The sequence below is a fragment of the Balaenoptera physalus genome, assembly GCF_965194825.1.
Source record: "Balaenoptera physalus genome assembly, chromosome: 19".
Taxonomy (NCBI): Eukaryota; Metazoa; Chordata; class Mammalia; order Artiodactyla; family Balaenopteridae; genus Balaenoptera; species Balaenoptera physalus.
Genome location: NC_138900.1, coordinates 10,553,677 through 10,575,703, shown reverse-complemented (window position 1 = coordinate 10,575,703; position 22,027 = coordinate 10,553,677). Strand labels below are relative to the sequence as shown.

The window sequence follows — 22,027 nt, the reverse complement described above, 5'->3', positions numbered from 1 at the left end:
GAGATGTTTGTTGTTTCTTGAGGTAGGATTGTATTGCTATAAACCTCCCTCTTAGAACTGCTTTTGCTGCATCCCATAGGTTTTGGATCGTTGTGTTTTCATTGTCATTTGTTTCTAGGTATTGTTTGATTTCCTCTTTGATTTCTTCAGTGATCTCTTGGTTATTTAGTAACGTATTGTTTAGCTTCCATGTGTTTTGTGTTTTTTACGTTTTTTTCTCTGTAATTGATCTCTAATCTCATAGCATTGTGGTCAGAAAAGATGCTTGATATGATTTCAATTTTCTTAAATTTACTGAGGCTTGATTTGTGCTGCAAGATGTGATCAATCCTGGAGAATGTTCCATGCGCACTTGAGAAGAAAGTGTAATCTGCTGTTTTCGGATGGAATGTCCTATAAATATCAATTAAATCTATCTGGCCTATTGTGTCATTTAAAGCTTGTGTTTCCTTATTAATTTTCTGTTTGGATGATCTGTCCATTGGTGTAAGTGAGGCGTTAAAGTCCCCCACTATTATTGTGTTACTGTCGATTTCCTCTTTTACAGCTGTTAGCAGTTGCCTTATGTACTGAGGTGCTCCTATGTTGGGTGCATATATATTTATAATTGTTCTATCTTCTTCTTGGATTAATCCCTTGATCATTATGTAGTGTCCTTCCTTGTCTCTTGTAACATTCTTTATTTTAAAGTCTAGTTTATCTGATATGAGTATTGCTACTCCAGCTTTCTTTTGATTTCCATTTGCATGGAATATCTTTTTCCATCCCCTCACTTTCAGTCTGTATGTGTCCCTAGGTCTGAAGTGGGTCTCTTGTAGACAGCACATATATGGATCTTGTTTTTGTATCTATTCAGTGAGCTTGTGTCTTTTGGTTGGAGCATTTAATCCATTCACGCTTAAGGTAATTATCAATATGTATGTTCCTATTACCATTTTCTTAATTGTTTTGGGTTTGTTTTTATAGGTCTTTTTCTTCTCTTGTGTTTCCCACTTAGAGAAGTTCCTTTAGCATTTGTTGTAGAGCTGGTTTGGTGGTGCTGAATTCTCTTAGCTTTTGCTTGTCTGTAAAGCTTTTGATTTCTCCATCGAATCTGAATGAGATCCTTGCCAGGTAGAGTAATCTTGGTTGTAGGTTCTTCCCTTTCATCACTTTAAATATGTCATGCCACTCCCTTCTGGCTTGTAGAGTTTCTGCTGAGAAATCAGCTGTTAATCTTATGGGAGTTCCCTTGTATGTTATTTGTCATTTTTCCCTCGCTGCTTTCAATAATTTTTCTGTGTCTTAATTTTTACCAATTTGATTACTATGTGTCTCGGCGTGTTTCTCCTTGGGTTTATCCTGTATGGGACTCTCTGTGCTTCCTGGACTTGGGTGGCTATTTCCTTTCCCATGTTAGGGAAGTTTTCAACTATAATCTCTTCAAATATTTTCTCGGGTCCTTTCTCTCTCTCTTCTCCTTCTGGGACCCCTATAATGCGAATGTTGTTGCGTTTAATGTTGTCCCAGAGGTCTCTTAGGCTGTCTTCATTTCTTTTCATTCTTTTTTCTTTATTCTGTTCCACAGCAGTGAATTCCACCATTCTGTCTTCCAGGTCACTTATCTGTTCTTCTGCCTCAGTTATTCTGCTATTGATTCCTTCTAGTGTAGTTTTCATTTCAGTTATTGTATTGTTCATCTCTGTTTGTTTGTTCTTTAATTCTTCTAGGTCTTTGTTAAACATTTCTTGCATCTTCTCAGTCTTTGCCTCCATTCTTATTCCGAGGTCCTGGATCATCTTCACTATCATTATTCTGAATTCTTTTTCTGGAAGGTTGCCTATCTCCACTTCATTTAGTTGTTTTTCTGGGGTTTTATCTTGTTCCTTCATCTGGTACATAGCCCTCTGCCTTTTCATCTTGTCTATCTTTCTGTGAATGTGGTTTTTGTTCCACAGGCTGCAGGATTGCAGTTCTTCTTGCTTCTGCTGTCTGCCCTCTCCATTCACTTATTTAGTCTTTCAATAGATATTTTGGCACTTGAGTACAGAAAAATGTCTAGAACTGGTTCCAACCCTCAAGGAATTTAGAGTCTTGACAGGAAGACACAAAGAAGCAAGTCTGAAACCAAATTTGCTTTTCCTTCCAAACCTGCTGCTCCAGCCATTGTCCCCGTTTCAGTCAAAAGCACTTCCTCCTTCCCTCAGGCCAGGACCATGGGGTCCTCGGTGGGAAAGAGAGGTTTCTTTCATGTCCCACATCCAATCTGTCAGCAAATCCCTGGGTCTCTACCTTCAAGTTACATTCAAATCCAACCACTTCATCTCACCACCCCTTCCACCACCCAGCAATGATCCTCCATCACCTCCCACCTGGACCATTGCAGTCACTTCCCCACTGGCTTCAACCTGCCACCCACTACAGCCTGTTCCCCACAGGGCAGCCAGAGGGATCCTGTTAAAACACAAGTCTGGGGACTTCCCTCGTGGCGCAGTGGTTAAGAATCTGCCTGCCAATGCAGGGGACGCGGGTTCCAGCCCAGTCCGGGAAGATAAAACACAAGTGTGATCACGTCAGCTCAAAACCCTCCAAGGTCTTCCCACCTCCGTAAAATACCAACATCTTACCATGGCCCACTAAGTCTAATAACATCTAACCTCTTCCTACCTCTCTGAACTGTTCCTCATACTTCCCATTACTCTTCCCACTCCAGCCACACCGGCCCCTTTGTCAAGTCAGCAAGCAGGTTTGTGCCTCAGGGCCTTTGCACTTGCTTCTTCCTGTGCCTGAAATACTTTATCCCCAGGCAATCATGGAGCTGACTTCATTTAGGTTTCAACATCCCATCTCAGAGATGATTTTTCTATCAGTCAGCTTTCACTGGATTTTGCTGCAATAACAAACAACCCCCAAATCTTGATGATTTGCTCATCAATTTCTGACTCATGTTACACATTGACAGCAGGTCAGCTGTGGCTCTCCTTCACACATCTTCTTTGTCCTGGGACCATGGCTGAAGGAGCAGCCCCATCTGGGACAGGCAGTTATGGGAACCAAAGAAGAAGAACTATGGATGAGCCAGGCCATAACTTTAAAACATCTGCTCAGAACTGGCTTGTGTTGTCCCCTCCAAATGCAAGTCAATTGGTGACACCTAGTTCACAGGCTTGTACCTGCTGAAAGAAACACTAAAGCTGTGAGGGTTTTTTGGTTTGTTTGTTTGTTTGTTTCTGCCTTGGGAAGGAGGGACACGCAGGGGAAGCTGGAGGGAGGAGAGTCAAAAGTGTTGGGCAGCCACAGAGGAGGAATATTGAAGAACTTCTTCCTTGTCTCCTTACCGCGTCTTATTTTTCTTCATAGCTTTTACCATCCCCTGGTATATATAGTACCTGTCTACTTTTTTATTATCTTTCTCTTCCCAACTCCCATCCAGCATGGTACCTCCTGGAAGACAGGAACTTTGTCTCTTGCTCACTACTGTATCTTCAGCACTTAGGACAGGGCCGAGCACATAGTAGGTGTTCAATAAATATGTATTCATTGAAAGGATACAAAGAGCAAAGGGCCATGGTGGCAGAGCCCAGGGAGCTGTGGGAACCAGAGGAGGATGGTTTCAGTGAGACCCCAGACCACCCCTCAGGGCTCAGAGGTGGAAAGGAGCCAGCAGAGGGGCTGTCAGGGGAACCAGACAACTCCTTAACTCAACCCACCCATTCCAGCTGGCACCCATCTCCCTCCATCACGTCCTCGCCCAGCTTCATCCAGACCTGCAACAAGACTTTTTATTTAATTCAGCAATTTTGACAGCCTGGACCTTTTGGCCTTCCCAAGTATTTATTGACTCAAAGGGTTTTCTCCCGGGAATACCAGTCACCAAAGGCCCTCCCCCTCCTACTGACACTCACCACCTCTTAACCCTATCCCTGAGAACCTCCCTTTTCTTAACCCCAACTTTGAGTTCATCCCTAACCTTCACCCCATCCTTGACCCTCAGCCCTGCCTTGACCCCAATTTTGAGCTTCAGTAACGGAGCCTGTATCATCTGCATTGCATGGAATCGTTCAGGACCAAGGCTCTAATGATTTGATTTCAGACAGAGGCCCCACTCCTGTCACCGAGAAGTCAGATGTCCAGTGGGGAAGAGGCAGAATATGGGGTGAGGTGGGCCCCAAATCTGAAGTCCAAACATTGGCAGGGGGGGAAAGAGGGAAGCCTCTGTACATCCAGAGTCAGAGAGCAGGCTGCTGCAACCACAGTAAGCGTAGCCGGGAGCCCTGGGAGGAGGGGGAACCCCAGAGGTGACATCATGGCCCAGGGGAGAAACAGAGCAGCGGCCACAAGTTCCCGATTTGGAAATAACTCAGAGGCCCAGAACAAGAGTGCCAGAAAATTCAGAGATTTCCTAGAGACCAGCTCCCACATTTCCATTCAGAAATTCACCTACATACATGCAGAGTGAGAGACACCATGCATCAGAGCCACCCACCCACAGCTGGGTGCCAGGAGTGGGCTCTGGGGCCAAGTCAGAGAGGGCAGCAGGGAACAGAACCCTCCAAACTGGCCAAAGCCCAAAGGGGGAATTTTCTAGAAAGATATGGGGATGTCACAGAACAAGGGTCAGAGCTGCTAGTGGGCCAGGTGGGGATCACGGCTAGGATGAACAGGGCTGGGGACCAGGAAGTCTCCCAAGCTCCACATCTGAGCACAGAGCTCTCTGGGTCTCTCTGTCGCCTCTCGATTCTCTCCCACCTCACTATCTGTCTTGTGTCTCCATCTTTGTGTCTTTTCTCTCTTTCTCTCTCCCCATCTCCCAGTGGCCATCTCTGAGTGTTTATCTCCATTCCTCTCTCATTCCTCTGTCTCTATCTTGGTCTCTCTCATCTCTCTCCCTTCTATATGTTGCTCCCTAACCATCATCACCTCTAGACATGATGCTATTCTGTGGATTGATCTGTTAATGGTCTGTTTCCCTCTGATAGAAGGGGGGCTCCACGAAGGCAGGGATTTTTGTCTGTTTTATTTTCTGTTGCATCCCCTGTGCCTGGAATGCTGCCTGGTTCAATAAAATATCTATGGAATGAAAAATGAATGAGCCATCATTCTCACCAGCATTATTATTTGATGATAACTGTAAAGCAACAGTCGTTGTCATTGTGAGAGCTGTTTATTGAGTACAAACGATATACCAGGAATTGGGCTAAGCAGTTGCTTAAGTCTTACAAACCCTCCCGTGAGGTGAGCGCTGTTATCCTGTCCATTTTTCAGATGAGAAAACTGAGGCCTCAGGAGGAGAAGCAACTTGCCCAATATGAACCCAGGGGGTTTAAGCTCTTGAGCTTAGGAACTCAGGATCTGTCCCGATTATAGACTCGAATCTCTGCTCTGTCCCTCGCCAATCTTGAACTTTAGAAAGTCGCTGAACCTCTCTGCGTGCCTCAGTTTCCTCGCCTGTCACATGGGGATCCTTATATGGAAGCTTCCTCGCAGCAGAACCCGCCTCCTAGTGATGTTGCCCTAGTGACGAGTGTCAGCGCAGGCGCGGAGGGAGGGGCAGTACCGGAGCCTCGGCGGGAACCCCGGGAGCGGGCGGGGACCCGGGAGCCCAGTTCTACTTCTTCTCTACTTCTTCCCCGCTGCAAGTCTGAGGTGGGAAGGAGTAGAACTTCCCCCTTCCCTCTCCTAGGCTTTGGCGGCTGAGTGACGCCAGGATTCCTGGCCAGGACCCGCGGCGGCCGCACAACTGGCCGAGCGAGCGGAGGAGGCGGCGGCGCGCCCAGCATGACCGGAGCCACTCTCTTAGCTTGGCCGCCGCTGCTGCTGTCCCTGCTGTCGCTGTTCTGGGCGTCCTCGGGAGCCGGTGAGTGACCCCGCGCGGTCGGGCGGCCCCTGCTCCCCCTCTCCCTCCCCACCCACCTGGGCCCGGCCCCCTGGGTTCCCCGAGGCAGAGCGCACCGCCCTTCGCGTTGGGCTCCCCTCCGCCCCCGGGATGGAGAAACGCCGGGCTGGGGCGAACTCTCCTGACGGCTTCCTTGAAAGCCGCAGGACCTCGGGAGATTTCTGAAGGGCAGGGCGGGCCAGCTTCCGGGAAAAAACAAGGTGGAAGGCGACTCACGCCCGGGCACCACACCTCTCGACCCCGCTCGCTAGAAGCGGACCATTCTCCCCAGCCCCCAATAGCCCGCTGACAACGACAGAGGATGCTTGATGCGGGGGGGGGGGGGGGGGGGAGCAGCGGCACATAACCCCGTTCCCGTTCGACCCCACATGTCTGACTCTAAGGACATGGCCATTCATTCATGCATGCGTTCATCCCACACACGTTTATTATAGAGTTCCTACTATGGGCAGCCTTCCAAGTTACTGGGGATACAGCACTGATGTCAGACGGCGGTGCGCTCAAAATAGCTTTTGGCGTTTAACACATGTGTGAGCTCAGGAAAGTGACCTAAGCTCTCTGTTTCCATAAAATGTGTGTGGGGGACGGGACAGGGGGTGGAACTCTACCTACCTAGTAAGACCGTGTCTTGGGAAGATGCTGAGCTAGGTCAGATGCACTGGAGAAGAACAATAATGATAACGATAATTCACGTCAACAATAACAACACTGAACACAGGCTCGGGGAAACCAGAGTCTGGCCATGTCCCAAAAGGTCTCAACCCAGGCTCTGCCCCTCACCTGCTGGTTAGCTTAGGCAAGTAGCTTGAGCCTGCAAGGCTCACCTGCCCCCTCTGACCAATGGGGATGAAAATACTGGTGCTCCCAGTGTGGATCTCATGGGCCCTTGGAGAGGGTTGGAGGAGGCGTCACCTAAGGGAGCTGCCCAGTGCCTGGCACACAGTGAAGCTTGGGCCTGGCTATTACTCAGAGTACGAGGCCAGAGAAAGGCCACTTCATCCAGTTTCATCCTCATAGCGGTCTTGCCATCAAGAGAAGGAGAAGGAGACTCACTTGCCCAGAGCGGTCTTGCCTCATGGAGGGAGAAAAACCAAAGAAAAGAGGTGAGCCACATCAGGATGTCATTGCTAGAGCCAGGATTTTGGACCCAGCGCATGGAGGAAGCAGACAGAAGGCAGAGTGGAAGGCTTTCTGGAAGGGTGACATGTCATTCTCAGAGAGACAATTTGCTGAAAGCCTGGGTGTTTCCTTTTCACCCATGAAGCCTAAGTCGGCAGCTCATAAACAAGGGAGTTCCCAGGAGACTCATCAGAGAAGGAGACTCACTTGCCCAGAGCTGCACAGCACGTCCATGGTGGAGCTGGCATTCGAAGCCAGACTAGCATGCTCACCACTCCACAATCCCCTTGTGTCCAGACCGTGCCCTCCCTCGACACAGCACGCTCCAAGCACCCCAGTCCACTACCTCCCAGCCTCCTCTTCCTCATAACAATAATTATAATAGTCACCTGTATAGGGTGCTTGGCATATCTAATCCCTTTACATAAATTTCCTCACTTAGTCCTCCCAACACCCTCTTAAGTTATAACCACCCCCATTTTACAGATGAGGAGACTGAGGCTCAGAGGAGTGAAACCAGCAGCACAAAGGCCACAGCTAGTGAGTAGCAGGACTGAGAGTCAAAGCACTTAACTCCTTCTCACCTTGTCCCTCATCCTTATTATTATTAATAAGGATGCATAGCATTGTGTTTCTTGATATCGATAAAAGCCAACACATATTGAGGACCTACTATGTGCAGGGTGCCCTGGGCAGAAAGATTTTCATCTGGAGCCTGGTGGCTGAGAGATCAGGAGTCTTAACTGTAGATGGCCCGGGTTCAAATCCACCTCTGCCACTTGTGCTCTGTGTGACCTGGAGCACAAGACTCTGTGCCTTGCTTTCCCTCTCTATAAAGTGGGGCTGACGGTAGTGCTTACCTCAAGGAGCTGTTTAAGGCCTGAATGCTGGGAGATGTGTAAAGTGCTCAGAACAGCCCCTGATCTTTGTAAGCAACCCATGAATGTTAACTGTTCTCAGTCCCATTTTACAAACTAGGCAAAAGAATCAGAGAGGTTAAGGAAACTGCCTGAAGCCTCACAGCAGAGATCTGAGGGGATCCAAAACACTGGGGCCATGATCACCTCCCTTCTTGTGCTAGGATCCCCTACAAACATTTTCCCAACCCGAGTCCACATAGAGTAATAGCAGTAAGATTTTATTTCATGGATTCTAAGATCTCGAGTTTCTTCCCTTTCCACACCTCTAAATCCAGGATGCTCTAACCACAGAGGACGGGTCGTGCTGTAAATGACATCTTAAAATTGGTGACTCAGGGGTGATGAAAAAGTTTGTGGTGGTTGCACAACACCGTGAATGTACTTACTGCCACTGAACTGTACGTTTTAAAATGGTTTAAGTGGCAATTTTAATTTTTTAACCACAATATTGACCACAATTTTAAAAACTGATGATGCTGAGATAGAGGAAATACGGTAACAGCAGTCCGACTGAAAGGGCACGACCCGGTTGCAGACCCAATCCAGCCCCCCTCACCCTCACCCCTGGATCCGGACTGACCCTCCCCACCTCCGTCCCCCCTCCCCACACACACTCCCAACTAAGGGGCTCCAAGGCCCAGGTGAGCGACCTCCCAGGCGCCTCTCCCCATCCAGATCAGGGACACCCGGGTGTGACCCGCCCCGCGTTTCCCCGCAGGGATCAAGACAATCGGAGTGCTGGCCCCAGCCCAGGTGCGCGGCTTTCTGGGCGACACCACGGAGCTGCCGTGCAAACTGCAGCCGCTGGAGCACAATGTGACGGTGACGCAGGTGACCTGGACTCGGCAGAAGCTGGCGGAGGCCGCCCGCAGCGTGGCGGTCTTCCACCCCACCCAGGGCCCCAGCTTCCCGGAGCCCGGCCGGTTGGAGTTCGTGGCCGCTAGGCCAGGCGAGGAGCTGCGAGACGCATCGCTGGCCGTGCGGGGGTTGCGCGCCGAAGATGAAGGCAATTACACCTGCCAGTTCGCCACGTTCCCCAACGGCGACAGGAGCGCCCGAACCTGGCTCCGGGTGCTCGGTGAGCCGGGAGGAGGGGGGCCGAAAGGGAGGGGTGTGGGGTGGCGTAGGGAGGTAAGCAAAGAGAGGGAAGGGCCCGGGAGGGAGAGAGATTCCCTCCCGAGCAGAGATTCCGCGGGGACAAAAGAAGGAGGTCGGGCAATGATGGGGCGGGGATGCAGAAGGGGAGATTCGAGGGGGGAGGGGCTGGAGGACCAAAAGAGAGTACTAGAGATGCTGGGAAGTAAGATCTTGGAGATTGAGGGCCGAGGGGATGGAGGGGCTGGGGGTGCTGGGGAGGGGGGAGGGGGGGAGCGGCTGGTGCGAGAAGGCGGTGGGGACAGGAAAGGCCCTGGAAAGCGGAAAAGCCGCTACCAGCTCGGGAGCCTCCTTTCCTCATCTGCAAAATAGGCTTAGTAACAACAGTGCTGCCTTCAGAAAGCTGTCCTGAGGGTCCCGGGAGTTTATCCAGGCGAACTGCTTAGAGCAGAGGCCTCTGTGAGCTGGTGATAGGGGGTCAGTTATTGTTACGCCCTTTGGTGAGGAAGGGAGAGTTGAAATAGACAGACTCGGAGGAGGGGATTCTGATACCCAGTAAGGTGGGGGGGGGGAGAGGGGGAGGGGGGACACCCTTGGCATTGTCATGGAACCATGTGTTCATTTTTATGAGCACCAGGGAAAATATGACAGGCCCTCCTCTTGGCAGCTGAGTACAAAGTCTCTGTGCCTCGTTTCCTCATCTGTGAAATGGAGATCCGCTATGAGGATGAATAAGAGCTGACGTTTCTTTTCTGCTTATGTGCCAGGAACTGTCCCGGGCCTTGCATGAATGACTCAGGAAAGATTAAGTGCTTGGAACAGTGCCTGGCACACAGTACCCAACCAAAGGCAACTGTCGTCATTTCAGAAAACTTGGGACTTCAGGTCTTATGATTTAGGATGAGGGTAAAACAGAACCAATGAGTCAAATTAAAGAGAAATCTTCAGTAACAAGAACACAGGTACTGAGGCGAAAGGAAGCAAGTGAAACCCCAGGTCTTGGAATCACCAGAATGATTAAGAAATGGTCAAGGTAGTTTTGGAGTCAGACAGACCTTGTGGGGAGGTCCAGCTCTGTCGCTGACCACCGTGTAACCTTGAGCCAGTCACTCTCCCTCAGACCCTCCAGGGCACGGCTCACCCCTCCCTCTCCTCCATGAAGCCCTCTGTAACGCTCCCCCCACAGATTCAGGCACCCCTTCTGGGCTCCCCCATCCCAGCCTTGCCCACTCTGAGTCATCACTGCCTGGGGAAGTCTGTCTTCCCCTTGGACAGTCCACCCCGTGAAGGCAGGGGTGGGGTTGTCTCGGTCGTTGCTGGGTCCTCAACACTGCCCATCACAGAGCCAGGCAATGTGTTCAATTACCAATAATAATAACATATACATTGAGCACTTATTACACGCCAAGTACCATTTTAAGAGCTTTACCTGCAAATTCTCATCGCTGGTGATCCTCTCATTATACCCAGTTGACAGACAAGGAAACTGAGGCACGGACTTGCCCAAGGCCACCCTACTGCTCAGGGGCAGAGCTGGGATTTGAACCTGGCCACATCCTGTCCCCTCAATGAGCCGCCCTCCTCTGCTGCTGAGATGTTTGTTGAATGACTGCAGGTGAGGAGTGACCCGTCCCTTTTGCTTCTTTCCCCCAGCCCAGCCCCAGAACAAGGCTGAGACCCAGGAGATCCCGCTGAGCCAGCTCAGCCTGGAGCCTGTGCCCGTGGCCCACTGCATCTCCAGGGGGGGTCGCCCGCCCGCCCGCATCTCCTGGTCCCCGCCCCTGGACAAGATGGCGAATACAAGCCAGGAGCCAGGGCCCCTGCCCGGCACTGTCACCGTCATCAGTCTCTTAACGTTGATGCCCTCCAGCCATGTGGATGGCAAGAATGTCACTTGCAGAGTGGAGCACGAGAGCTTCGAGGAGCCGGTGGCGCTGCCCATGACCCTCACCGTGCCCTGTGAGTGGACCCAAGTGTGAGCAAGGGCAGGAGGGGCTGCCAGACTGTCTCCACCCTCCCCCACCATTGTCTACACTGACCCCCCCACACCCAGGCCACTCCCAACATCACCCCCATCATCCTCACTGGCTTCCCTGATTACTGCCTACCCCCGTCCACACATCGTCTACACAGGCTCCCCTGGGCCACAAACGGCACTGTCCTTCATTGTCCGTACCAGCTTCTTATTTTGTTTCTTTTGGCTGCACCACGTGGCATGCGGGATCTTAGTTCCCCAACCAGGGATTGAACCCGTGCCCCCTACAGTGGAGTCTTAACCACTGGACCGCCACGAAACGCCTATACCAGCTTCTTAGGCCACAGTCCACACTGCTCCCCGATTGTCTGCCCTGGCCACCGCCTACACTGACGCCTCATATGGGCTCCTTTGAGCCCAATCTATACACAGTGCCTACACCTGCTTCCATGGGCAACCGTCCACACTGACCTTGTGCACACTCCTACACCACTTCCCCACCATCTACACCAACTCCTTTGTCCGTTTTCTACCCTGCCTTACCAACCATCTACACTGGCTCCTCTGGGCCCCAGACAGCGCTGCCCTCACTGTCTACACCAGTCATGTAGGCCACCAGCTGTGGCGAGTTGGCACTGTTGCCTGTGTTGTCTAGAGAGGTGCCCGTGACCACTGCTGCACTGAAAACCTGCATTTTCTACACGGGTTCTCCCGGGCGCTCTCTCACACCGACCCACAACACTGTCTACACTGGATCCCCTGGAGAGAGGTCTACACTGGCTCCACTGTAGTCTGCACTTCTCTCTAGCCCACTGTTGTCTACACTGGCTCGTCTACGGGCTGTGTCCTCCCATCATTGTCTATACTGAATACTCCCTCCCCAGTAGGTGCTGTACTGATTCCCTCAGCAACCCCCCACCTCACACACACAAAAACACCCTGTCTCATTGGCCTTCCCTCTGGGGACTTTGAAAATCTCCCCTGTCGATCACATTTGAGTTGGATAAGCAGCAGGCTGAAACAGGCTCATCCAGGATTCTTTCCTGCAGGACTTATCAGAGCCTTGAATATGCTCCTGTGTATTATGAGCGCCCAGGAGGCCTCTTCTCACAGGACAGCCCAGGCACACCAGGATCTGGCTTTACCCAGGAAAACCAGTAGAGAGAAGCAGGTCCTGAGAAGCCCTCTCTGTGCCCCACCTCCTGGCACCCTGCTGAGGACTCCCAGACTTCCATTCTTGGAGCCGGGGGGGCTGGGGGGTAGAACCCATCGCCCCAGACCCCTCGGAGGCCTCTCTACCCTGAGCTGTTCCCCAAAACCCACCAAGGCCCTTTTCCTGTTGTGACACGAATCCCAATTATCTTTAGGCCCCTCTGAAGGCTGTCCCTGAGCCTGTGTGTCTGTTTCCCCCAGACCCTCCCGAGGTCTCCATATCCGGCTATGACGGCAACTGGTACATCGGCCGTAGTGAGGCCTCCCTGAACTGTGACGTCCGCAGCAAACCGGAGCCCACAGGTTATAACTGGAACACGTGAGTTCCTGGGTCAGAGGGAGGAGGGGCTGGGAACCCAGCTACCTGGGTCCTGAGAGATGAGGGGGTTGGGGACCTCGATTCCTGGCTCTGAGGGAGGAAGGGTGTAGGCAGGAAAGTAAAAAGAGAGCAAGCAGTCAACTGCAGGCCCCCAGGAAAATGTCTGTCTTGCGTGCGCACAGTTTATGCGGTGGTTTAGTCCAGGTGTGCTGACACACCTGCTCTTTATGGCGTGCCTGCTGTACTTAGCTTGAACCCACAGGATCCCCACACTCCAGGCACAGTCTGCACTATGGCCAGGCCTGGATTAAAGATTAGCTGGGCCGCAGGAGCTGCCGTCATCTGCCCGGGCACACAGCCATGGGGCACAGAGGTGACCCTCCCATCGGCGTCTCGCTCCAAACCTGATCCCCTTAACCTCTGGGCTGTGCCACCTCCCCAGCCATCACGTGTTACCTGCTCAGTCACCTCTCACAGAGCAAATACTGTCCCGTCCCCGTTCTCTTGACTGAGAGGCAGAGCAATGAGAAAATCTCCTCAAATTCATACCGAGGCCGGGGTTACAAGTGGGGGAAGATAAAGGCAAAGGGGTAAATTGTTTTATGTAATTTTTGAAAATTTATTTATTTGCTTGCTCCGGGTCTTAGTTGTGGCACGCGGGCTCCTTAGTTGCGGCATGTGAACTCTTAGTTGCGGCATGTGGGATCTAGTACCCTGACCAGGGATCGAAACCGGGCTCCCTGCACTGGGAGTGCAGAGTCTTATCCAATGCAGCACCAAGGAAGTCCCATGTTTTATGTAATTTTTATTGGGCCTTTTTTTCTTATTTCAAAAATAACTTAGCATTGTAGAAACTTTAGACAATACGGTTATGAGTAAAAAAAAGAAAATAGCACCTGTAGTCAGGTACCCAGTCACCTCCAGAACACCTCCACTGTTACCCTTTGTTATACATCCTTCCCGTCTTTTCTTCCAATATTTCTAAACAAAAACTGTGCTGTATGTACAATTTAAAAATTTTTCCTCTATCTCATGAACACCTCTCCATGTCAAGGCACATAGATCTATTTTCCCCCAACACTTTATGAGGAAAATTTTCACACATACAGAAAAACTGTAAGAATTTTCCAGTGAACACTCAAAAACCCCACCACGTGGATTCTGCCTCTGATATTTTCACGTACTTCTTTATCACATTCCTGCCCATCAGTCCATTCCTGTCTCCATCCAGCCAACAGTCCTTATCTTTTATGCATTTCAAAATACCCACAGCCCCCTTCTTCATGGTGCTGCGATTCCATCATAGATGAGCCCTTCAGTGATTTAACCCATCCCAAATGGGGATACGGAGGTGCTCTCCTGTTTTCAACTCTGCAAATGCCATGGGGGTGAACATCCCCGTCTGTCCATCTCTGTGGACAGCCACAGTCGTGTCTCAGTGGTTGGCCGGAGGAACTGCCGGTCGAAGGTTTTCAACTAGTATTGATGGCTGGCCGTTACCTTCCTGCCCCAAAGGGCCACGATTCAGGCTCACGAGCCACACAGCCGGGTTTCCATGCCAGCTCTGCCGCCCAAATCCATGCCTGTGTCTCCTCCATCCATTAAACCAGTGTTTCTTGACTGCTTACTGTGTGCCAGATGCTGTTGACCCACAAACCTTGGTAAATAAAATAGACCAAATTCCCTCCCCTCTCAGAGCTCCCATTCTGATGCGGGAGAGAAACAATTAAACAAGATAACATGGGAATTCCCTGGTGGTCTAGTGGTTTGGATTCTGCGCTTTCACTGCAGGGGCCCGGGGTTCAATCCCTGGTCGGGGAACTAAGATCCCACAAGCCGCAGGGCATGGCCAAAATAAAATATTTTTTAAAAAATTTAAGAAGTAAACAAGATAACGTTGTCAAAAACAGAGTGTGTCAGGTGGTGATAAATGCCATGGAAAAGATAAAGCAGAGGAGGAGGGTGAGAAGGGGGTCACTGCAGTTGAAAGAGGGTGGCCAAGGAAGGCGTCACAAAGGTGACATCTGAACAGAGGCCTGAGGGAGGTGAGGGTGGGCGGTATGGGTACCGATGGGAAGGGCATTCCAGGCATAGGGAACAGCATATGTGAAGACCCTGAGGTGGGAACATAGCTGGAGTGTTCGAGGATCAACACGTCGGCCACCATGGATATAGAGGCGAGAGCAAAGGGGTCAGTGGCATCAGGGAGCCAGCTTGTGTGGGACCTGTGCCCGTGCTAAGGACTTTTCCTTTACTGGAGGGCTCTGGACAGAGGAGGGACTTGGGCTGACTTAGTTCTTTTTTTATATATATAATTTTTTTTAAATTTTATTTATTTTATTTATTTTTGGCTGCACTGGGTCTTCGTTGGTGCGCGCGGGCTTTCTCTAGTTGCGGCGAGCGGGGGCTGCTCTTAGTTGCGGTGCTCGGGCTTCTTTGAACCCGTGTCCCTTGCACTGGCAGGCGGATTCTTAACCACTGCGCCACCAGGGAAGTCCCCGAGCTGACTTAGTTCTAACAAGGTCTCTCAGATGCTGAGTGGGGGACAGAGCAGGGTGGGAGCGGGGGTGGAAATAGGGAGCCCAGTGAGAAGGTTCCCCCAGGAGTAGGGGGAACAGACCAGGGTGGTGGCCGTGGTCCTTTGCTCTCGCCTCTATATCCACAGTGGCCTCCTTGTAGATCCTCAAACACTACAGTTATGCCATCACCTCAGGGTCTTCGCATATGCTGTTCCCTATGCCTGGAATGCTCTTCCCATCGGTACCCACACGGCTCACCCTCACCTCCTTCAGGCCTCTGCTCAGGCCCTGAGGAGTCGTCAGACTCAGGCTAGATTTTGAAGGTGGGGCAGACAGGATCTGCCGATCGGCTGGATGGGAGTGTGAGAGGCAGAGCTGGGGGAACTCCAGGCTTGCTCTCAACTTGTACTGTAGATGGCGTGAGGGTTTCTGTATTCCTGGCATACAGTGAGTGCCGCATCACCTGTTGTTCTAGGCCTCCAACCGAGGCCACTTCCTCACCTATCTGTCTCTCCTAGGACCATGGGACCCCTGCCACCCTCTGCTGTGGCCCAGGGCGCCCGACTCCTGATCCATACCGTGGACGAGTCCATCAACACGACTTTCATCTGCCTTGTCACCAACGCCCTAGGGACTGGCCAGGCAGAAGTGACCGTCCTGGTCACAGGTAAGAAGCCCCCTGGGTGGGGAGAACAGAAAGATCAAAAGAGGAAATCACAGTAGGCTTCCCTCTGAAGGAGGAGTTTAGAGGTGGTCCCTGGTTAAACGAGTCCCTCAGCCACAAGAATGCTCTCTAGCTCCCATCCTTCCCCTAAGCCCCCCTCATGGAAGGTTTACTCTCTGTTAACTCAACATCTGTACCATTGGAACCATTGTACAGCCACCTGGACACAGCCCCTCTGGAAACCCAGGCTGGGGTAGTTGCATGATGCCTTTTCCCAGTAGACTCAGGAAGGCCTTTCCAAGTGTATTAGACAGAACTCTATCATTTGCAGTTGATAGAAGCACAACTCAAAATAGTCCAAGCAAAAATGGGACTTTATTGGAAAGGTACCTTCAGGTATGGTTAGATCCAGGTGCTCCAACTGTGTAACCCAGGAACTTTTCTTGACCCCTCTTGTCTCTGCTTTTCTTGACCTCTCTTGTCTCTGCTTTTCTCTATGCTGGTTTTATTCCCTGGCAGGCTTTCCCCTCAGGAAGGTAAGATGGTCCTCAGCAGCTATAGGCTCACAGCCCACCAGTTTAGAAATCCCGAGGGAAAGAATACACCACTTTCAATAATCTAGCCAAAATCCCAGGGCTGGCTCTCATTGGGTCAACTTAAGTTACAGACCACCCCCACCCCCATGAACCAATCACAGTAGCCAGGGAGAATGGAATGCTCTGATTGGCCAGGCCCAGGTCAAAGTCCCATCCTAGGAACCAGAGGGTGGGGTCAAGTCCACCTAAACCATATAGACTGAGGGAAGCAGAGTGGTAGCTTCCTTAAAAAACGAAGGGTAGGGCTTCCCTGGTGGCGCAGTGGTTGGGGGTCTGCCTGCCAATGCAGGGGACACGGGTTCAAGCCCTGGTCTGGGATGATCCCACATGCCGCGGAGCGGCTGGGCCCGTGAGGCACAATTACTGAGCCTGCGCATCTGGAGCCTGTGCTCCGCAACAGGAGAGGCCGCGGCGGTGAGAGGCCCGCGCACCGCGATGAAGTGTGGCCCCCGCTCGCCGCAACTGGAGAAAGCCCTCGCGCAGAAACGAAGACCCAGCACAGCCATAAATAAATAAATAAAATATAAAGAAAAAAAAATACATTCAGAAAATCAACGTAAGGCATACTATTTCACAAAAAACAAAAAACAAAAAAAACGAAGGGTAATATTTTGGGGGCAGGTAAAAAGCCCGAAGTCTCTCATCTTAAATCTCTGCTTCCTTCTCTTCCTGCAGGACTTCCCAGAGAGCCGTCACATTCGGGCTTGTCCTCTAAGATCATTATCATCCTGACTTTCACTCTCATGCCGGTTGGTCTACTCCTGATTTATTTCTGGAAATCCAGAAACTCCTGTGAGTCCCCTCTTTTTTGCGACATCCCCCGCCTGTCTGCCATAAATGAACATCACCACAGCCAACATAACTGAGCACCTACTATGTGCCAGGCTCTGCACTAAGCCTTCCACGTGGCAGCCTCTCACTGAATCCTCACCCCAATACCATGAGGTTCCCTCATTTGACAGACGAGGACACTGAGACCAGGCAGTTTTATTCACTGGATCATTGATTCATTTTACAAAGTGGGAGCAGCTCCTGCAGGTCCTCGAAGGCCACAGTAAGGATTTGGCTTTTAATCCAGGTGACACAGGAGCTCCTGCCGGATGGATGGAGGGTGGAATAACATTTAACCCCCACCCCAGCTTTCTTCCATCTGTCTTGCTCACGACTGGCTCCCTCCCTGCTCTCACGGAAAGGACGGGGGGTGGCAGGAACTGGTGCCCCGATCCCGAGCTCTAAAAGGATCTGACATTCTCTCACCTCAAGGGCTCTGCAAGCCTGTTCTCCTGCCTGGAGCAGCCTCCCCACAGCTACCTCTGGCAAAGCCCTGCGGCTAATTCTGTAATCAAAAGAGCTACATTTTGCTGAGCACTTTCTCCATGCCAGGCACTTTCTGCGCACAGGCCCCTTGAATGCTCACAACCACCCTGCAAAGAGAGTCCTGCTATGAGCCCATTTTACAGATGAGGAAATGTTTGCTCAGAGAGGTGATGTCACCTGCCAGCTGGCACACAGCTGGAAAGTCAAGAGTAGAAGGCAGTTCTGATGGCTACAAAGCTTTGTTCCTTCAACCACTAAACAAAATGGCCTCCTCACATCCCAGCGGGAGGCCCCCTCCTCCAGGAAGCCCTCCCTGATCTTTCCCGAAATGAGCCAAGCACCTGCTTTGGGCTCCCCCACCCCAGCCTTGCCCACTCAGGGACATCACTGTGTGGGGACTTGTCTGTCTCTCCAGTGGACTGGGAGCCCCAGGAGGGCAGAGCTAGAAGTGTCATGGTCATGGTTGTGTCCTCAGCACCACCTACCACAGAGTCGGGCACAAAAGAGGCATCTGCGTACGTGTTTGCTGAATGCATGACGTCCAGAGCCAGACTGCCTGTATCTGAGTCCACACTCCACCGCTTTATTGCATCACCATGGGAAAATACCTTACTCTCTATGACTCAGTTTCCTCCTCTGTGAAATGGGAGTGACTGTACCTTATAATATAGGTACAGTACTTAGTGCAGCATTTGGCACACTGTAAGCCACACACTGGGTGTATATATAAGCTATGATTAGTATCACTATTACTAATATGCCTGTTATTATTAACATAGGCACCACGAGAAGAGGGATTTTTGTCTGTTTTGCTCACCACATCCATATCCCCGGCACCTAGAATGCACCTGGCACAAAGTAGACATTTTCTATTTGCTGAATAAATCCCTGTTTGATGGTTGAGGAAACTGAGGCACAGAGAGGTAAAGTCAATTACCCATGGTCACACAGCTGCTAAAGGACAGAGCTGGGATTTGAACCCTTCCATCTGGTTCCAGAGCCTGCGCTCAGTAAATATTTATGTATACTTAATAACTGAATGAATAACTAGATGAAGCCCATACCCCAGTTGTGTTTTATAAATGTAGAAACCATTTTGGGAAGTGATTCCCCCACATCAATAGCAGAGCCAGGCCTTAGAACTCAGGGGGCCTGGCCACCCACACGTGCCTTCTTCCCACACTTTCCAGCGTTGTCATTCACTTCTGACCACTTCTCCTCCTGTCTCCTCAGGTTGGAACAAGTACAGTTCGTCTGCTAATGGGGTAAGTGTGGTGATGGAGCTGAGGAGGGTATGGGGGAATTCTGCACGAACCACAGATTAATCACTGTGGGCTTTCCCAAGGAGGGGCCAGGCCTCTCTGGGCACCTGCAGCACTTAACCAAAAGCCAGCACAGCCTCAGGAGTCAGGTCCTGGATCTTTTCTTCAAAAGCCTCGAGCATCAGTTCCCAAACCCTTCCTGCTGGGCAGAATCCCCTGTAAGGTTTGCTGAAACGCAGGTTCCGGGAACTCCCTGGCGGTCCAGTGGTTAGGACTCCGCGCTCTCATTGCCGAGGGCCCGGGTTCAATCCCTGGTCAGGGAACTAAGATCCCACAGGCCACACGGTGTGGCCTAAATAAATAAATATAAACTGTAGGTTCCTGGGCCCCACCCCCTGAGAGTGGTCTGGTGGGTCTGTGCTGGCGCCTGGGGACCTGAATTTTCATAGGCACCCCGTCCCTCCCCTCCCTACTCATGACCACACCTGGAGAAGTGCTGCCCTGGCTTCCAGGGGCGGGGACAGAAGCAGGCCTGCAGCTCTTTGCATGCTGAGCTTCAGCAGGAAGAATTGTTTTGGAAAGGCCTGAGGCTAAAGTTTGTGTATTCCCCCTTCCAGAATGTCATCTATTCAGCTGTTGGCTGTAATGCCAGCTCTCCCCGGGATCCACCGACAGAGGGCACCAGGTGACAGCATCGGGAATGAACAGAGAGAGTCGTCACTGGGGCTGGTGAGGAAGCGGGCCTCGCAGCTGGACAGCCACCCAACTCAACGGATGACGTCTCCCTCCAAAGAGACTGGCCACCCTTCCCTTGCCAGACCTCAAGAATGTCCCCTCTGCCTCACAACACAGTGGGCGGGTGCAAGCTCAGGGGTCCTCAAGACCAACCCTCAGGTTAAGTCATTCACCGTAAGGAGTCACAGAACTCAGGAAAGCTGTTTACACACGGTTACGGTTTACTACACTGCAAGTGGGACAGACAGAACTGTCTGTTGGAGAAAATACCTTAGGGAGATAGAGACCCTGGGCCAGAATGCAGGGCATGAGCCACTCTGCAAGAGAAAGTGAGAAGGATCTGGGCTTCTCTCTAGGCAGATGGGAGAATGCAGAACAGAGAAGGACGGGAAAGAGATGTGACCCAGCAGCACGGGAGTGGTAAGGGGGTGACAAGGCCAGTGGGGCTCCACAGTGTCAGGGACACAAAGGGAGATTAGTTGCCTTGCTGCCACATAAACCCCTTGTCCGTCCCCAGCCCCCAAACACCTCATTAAAGTTTATTTATTACACCTCGAGTGGCTGTGTGCAAGGGGATCTTTTGTGGGAATTGAGGAGGGACAGAGTTTTGCATGGACCGTCACCATGTGAGACAGAACCAAAGGCATGGAGGGAAGACCTTGAATCAAGAGGGTCACAAGGACACGAATCCCCAGGATTCTCAGACACCAGGGGGAGAGCATGTCTTACTTCTCTCTCTCTCTCTCTTTTTTCAATTCTTTTAACTACAAAATACAGGCATACCTCGGAGATATCGCGGGGTCAGTTCCAGACTATCGCAATAAAGCAAGTCTTGCGGATTTTTTGGTTTCCCAGTGCATATAAAAGTTATGATGGGAATTCCCTGATGGTCTAGAGGTTAGGATTCAGCGCTTTCACTGCCATGGCCCGGGTTCAATCCCTGGTCAGGGAACTGAGATCCCACAAGCCATGCGGCACAGCTAAACAGAAAAAAAAAAAAAAGTTATGTTTATACTGTAGTCTATTAAGTGTGCAATAGCATCATGTCTAAAAACAATGTACACACCTTAGTTTTAAAATGCTTTATGGCTAAAAAATGCTAACCATCATCTGAGCCTGCAATAAGTCGTAATCTTTTTGTAACAGTAACACCAAAGATCACTGATCACCATAACAGATATAATAATGAAAAAGTTTGAAATATTGTGAGAATTACCAAAATATGACACAGACACAAAGTGAGCAAATGCTATTGGAAAAATGGCACAGAGAGACTTGCTCGACACGGGGTTGCCACAAACCTTCAATCTGTAAAAAATGCAGTATCTGCAAAGTGCAATAAGGCAAAGAGCAATAAAATTAAGTGGGCCTGTACATAAAATCCCCAAATCACAAGTTATAAAAAGATATCAGGGGACTTCCCAGGTGGCGCAGTGGATAAGACTCCACGCCCCCAATGCAGAGGGCCTGGCTTCAATCCCTGGTCAGGGAACTAGATCCCACATGCATGCTGCAACTAAAGAGTTCGCATGCCACAACTAAGGAGCCTGTGAGACGCAACTAAGGAGCCCACCTGCCGCAGCTAAGACCCAGTGCAACCAAATAAATAAATAAATATTTTTTTTTAAAAAAAAGATATCAGGGGTCCACTTTGAGTTAATTTGCACATAAGGTATAAAGTAAGGGTCCGGCTTCATTCTTTTGCATGTGGATCTTCAGTTTTGCGCGTTTGAATGTAATTAATGCCACTCAACCGTACACTTCAAAATGGTTAAAATGGCAAATTTTTGTCATCTCTGTTACCCCAACTTTTAAAAATTAATAACGTAATATATCCAAAAACCATTGAACTGTACCCTTTAGGCGGGGGAATTGTATGACCACAAACTTGGTGGCTTGAAAAAACACAAAATTATTTGTTTACAGTTCTGGAGGCCAGAATTCTGAAGTGAGTCTCAGGGGGCTAAGATCAAGGTGTCGGCAGGGCTGGTTCCTTCCGGAGGCTCCAGGGGAGAGGCCCTTTCCTTGCCTTTCCAGCTTCTAGAAGCGGCCGGCATTCCCTGGCTTACGGCCCTGCATCACATCACCATTTCTCTCCCTGCTACCTCATCACATTGCCCTCTTCCTTCTTTGACCTTCCTGCCTCCCTCTTTCCCCTATGAGGACCCTTGGGATGACATTTAGGGCCCACCTGGACAATCCAAGATTAACTCCCCATCTCAAGGTCCCTAACTTAATCACATCCGCAGAGTACCTTTTGCCATGTAAGGGGACATATTCACAGGTTCCAGGGATTAGGACCTGGATATCTCTGGGGACTCATTATTCTATCTGCCACTTCTACCCTGGGCCCCTGCTCCATCTCAGATAACCATGGAACTACTTCCTGGTAAGTTTATTGATGCACAAACATATACAT

The 22,027-nt window shown here is 50.7% G+C and overlaps 1 protein-coding gene across 3 annotated transcripts; it reads left to right on the top strand.

Moving 5' to 3' along the window:
• The first annotated feature begins 5,501 nt into the window (after positions 1-5,501).
• On the top strand, positions 5,502-20,165 carry LOC309649124 (poliovirus receptor homolog). Of its 3 annotated transcripts, XM_082438789.1 has the most exons (9): positions 5,508-5,836; positions 6,893-6,978; positions 8,633-8,992; positions 10,663-10,968; positions 12,398-12,515; positions 15,553-15,701; positions 16,970-17,086; positions 18,845-18,876; positions 19,491-20,165. In XM_082438789.1, exons 2-9 carry the CDS (start codon positions 6,951-6,953, stop codon positions 19,560-19,562), a joined length of 1,182 nt encoding a protein of 393 aa, XP_082294915.1. In that variant the 5' UTR covers positions 5,508-5,836; positions 6,893-6,950; the 3' UTR covers positions 19,563-20,165. The 3 variants fall into 3 exon arrangements, with proteins under 3 accessions (XP_082294916.1, XP_082294915.1, XP_082294914.1); XM_082438788.1 differs by lacking the exon at positions 6,893-6,978 and having other exon boundaries at positions 5,510-5,836; XM_082438790.1 differs by lacking the exons at positions 6,893-6,978; positions 16,970-17,086; positions 18,845-18,876; positions 19,491-20,165 and adding an exon at positions 16,218-16,845 and having other exon boundaries at positions 5,502-5,836.
• Positions 20,166-22,027: the final 1,862 nt, after the last annotated feature.

Excerpts from the sequence above, each read along its gene's own strand:
- LOC309649124 (XM_082438788.1), top strand. The coding sequence starts at position 5,758 with ATGACCGGAGCCACTCTCTTAGCTTGGCCGCCGCTGCTGCTGTCCCTG. Across the intron at positions 8,993-10,662 it reads AACCTGGCTCCGGGTGCTCG|CCCAGCCCCAGAACAAGGCT; the intron begins GTGAGCCGGGAG and ends TCTTTCCCCCAG. Across the intron at positions 15,702-16,969 it reads AGTGACCGTCCTGGTCACAG|GACTTCCCAGAGAGCCGTCA; the intron begins GTAAGAAGCCCC and ends CTCTTCCTGCAG.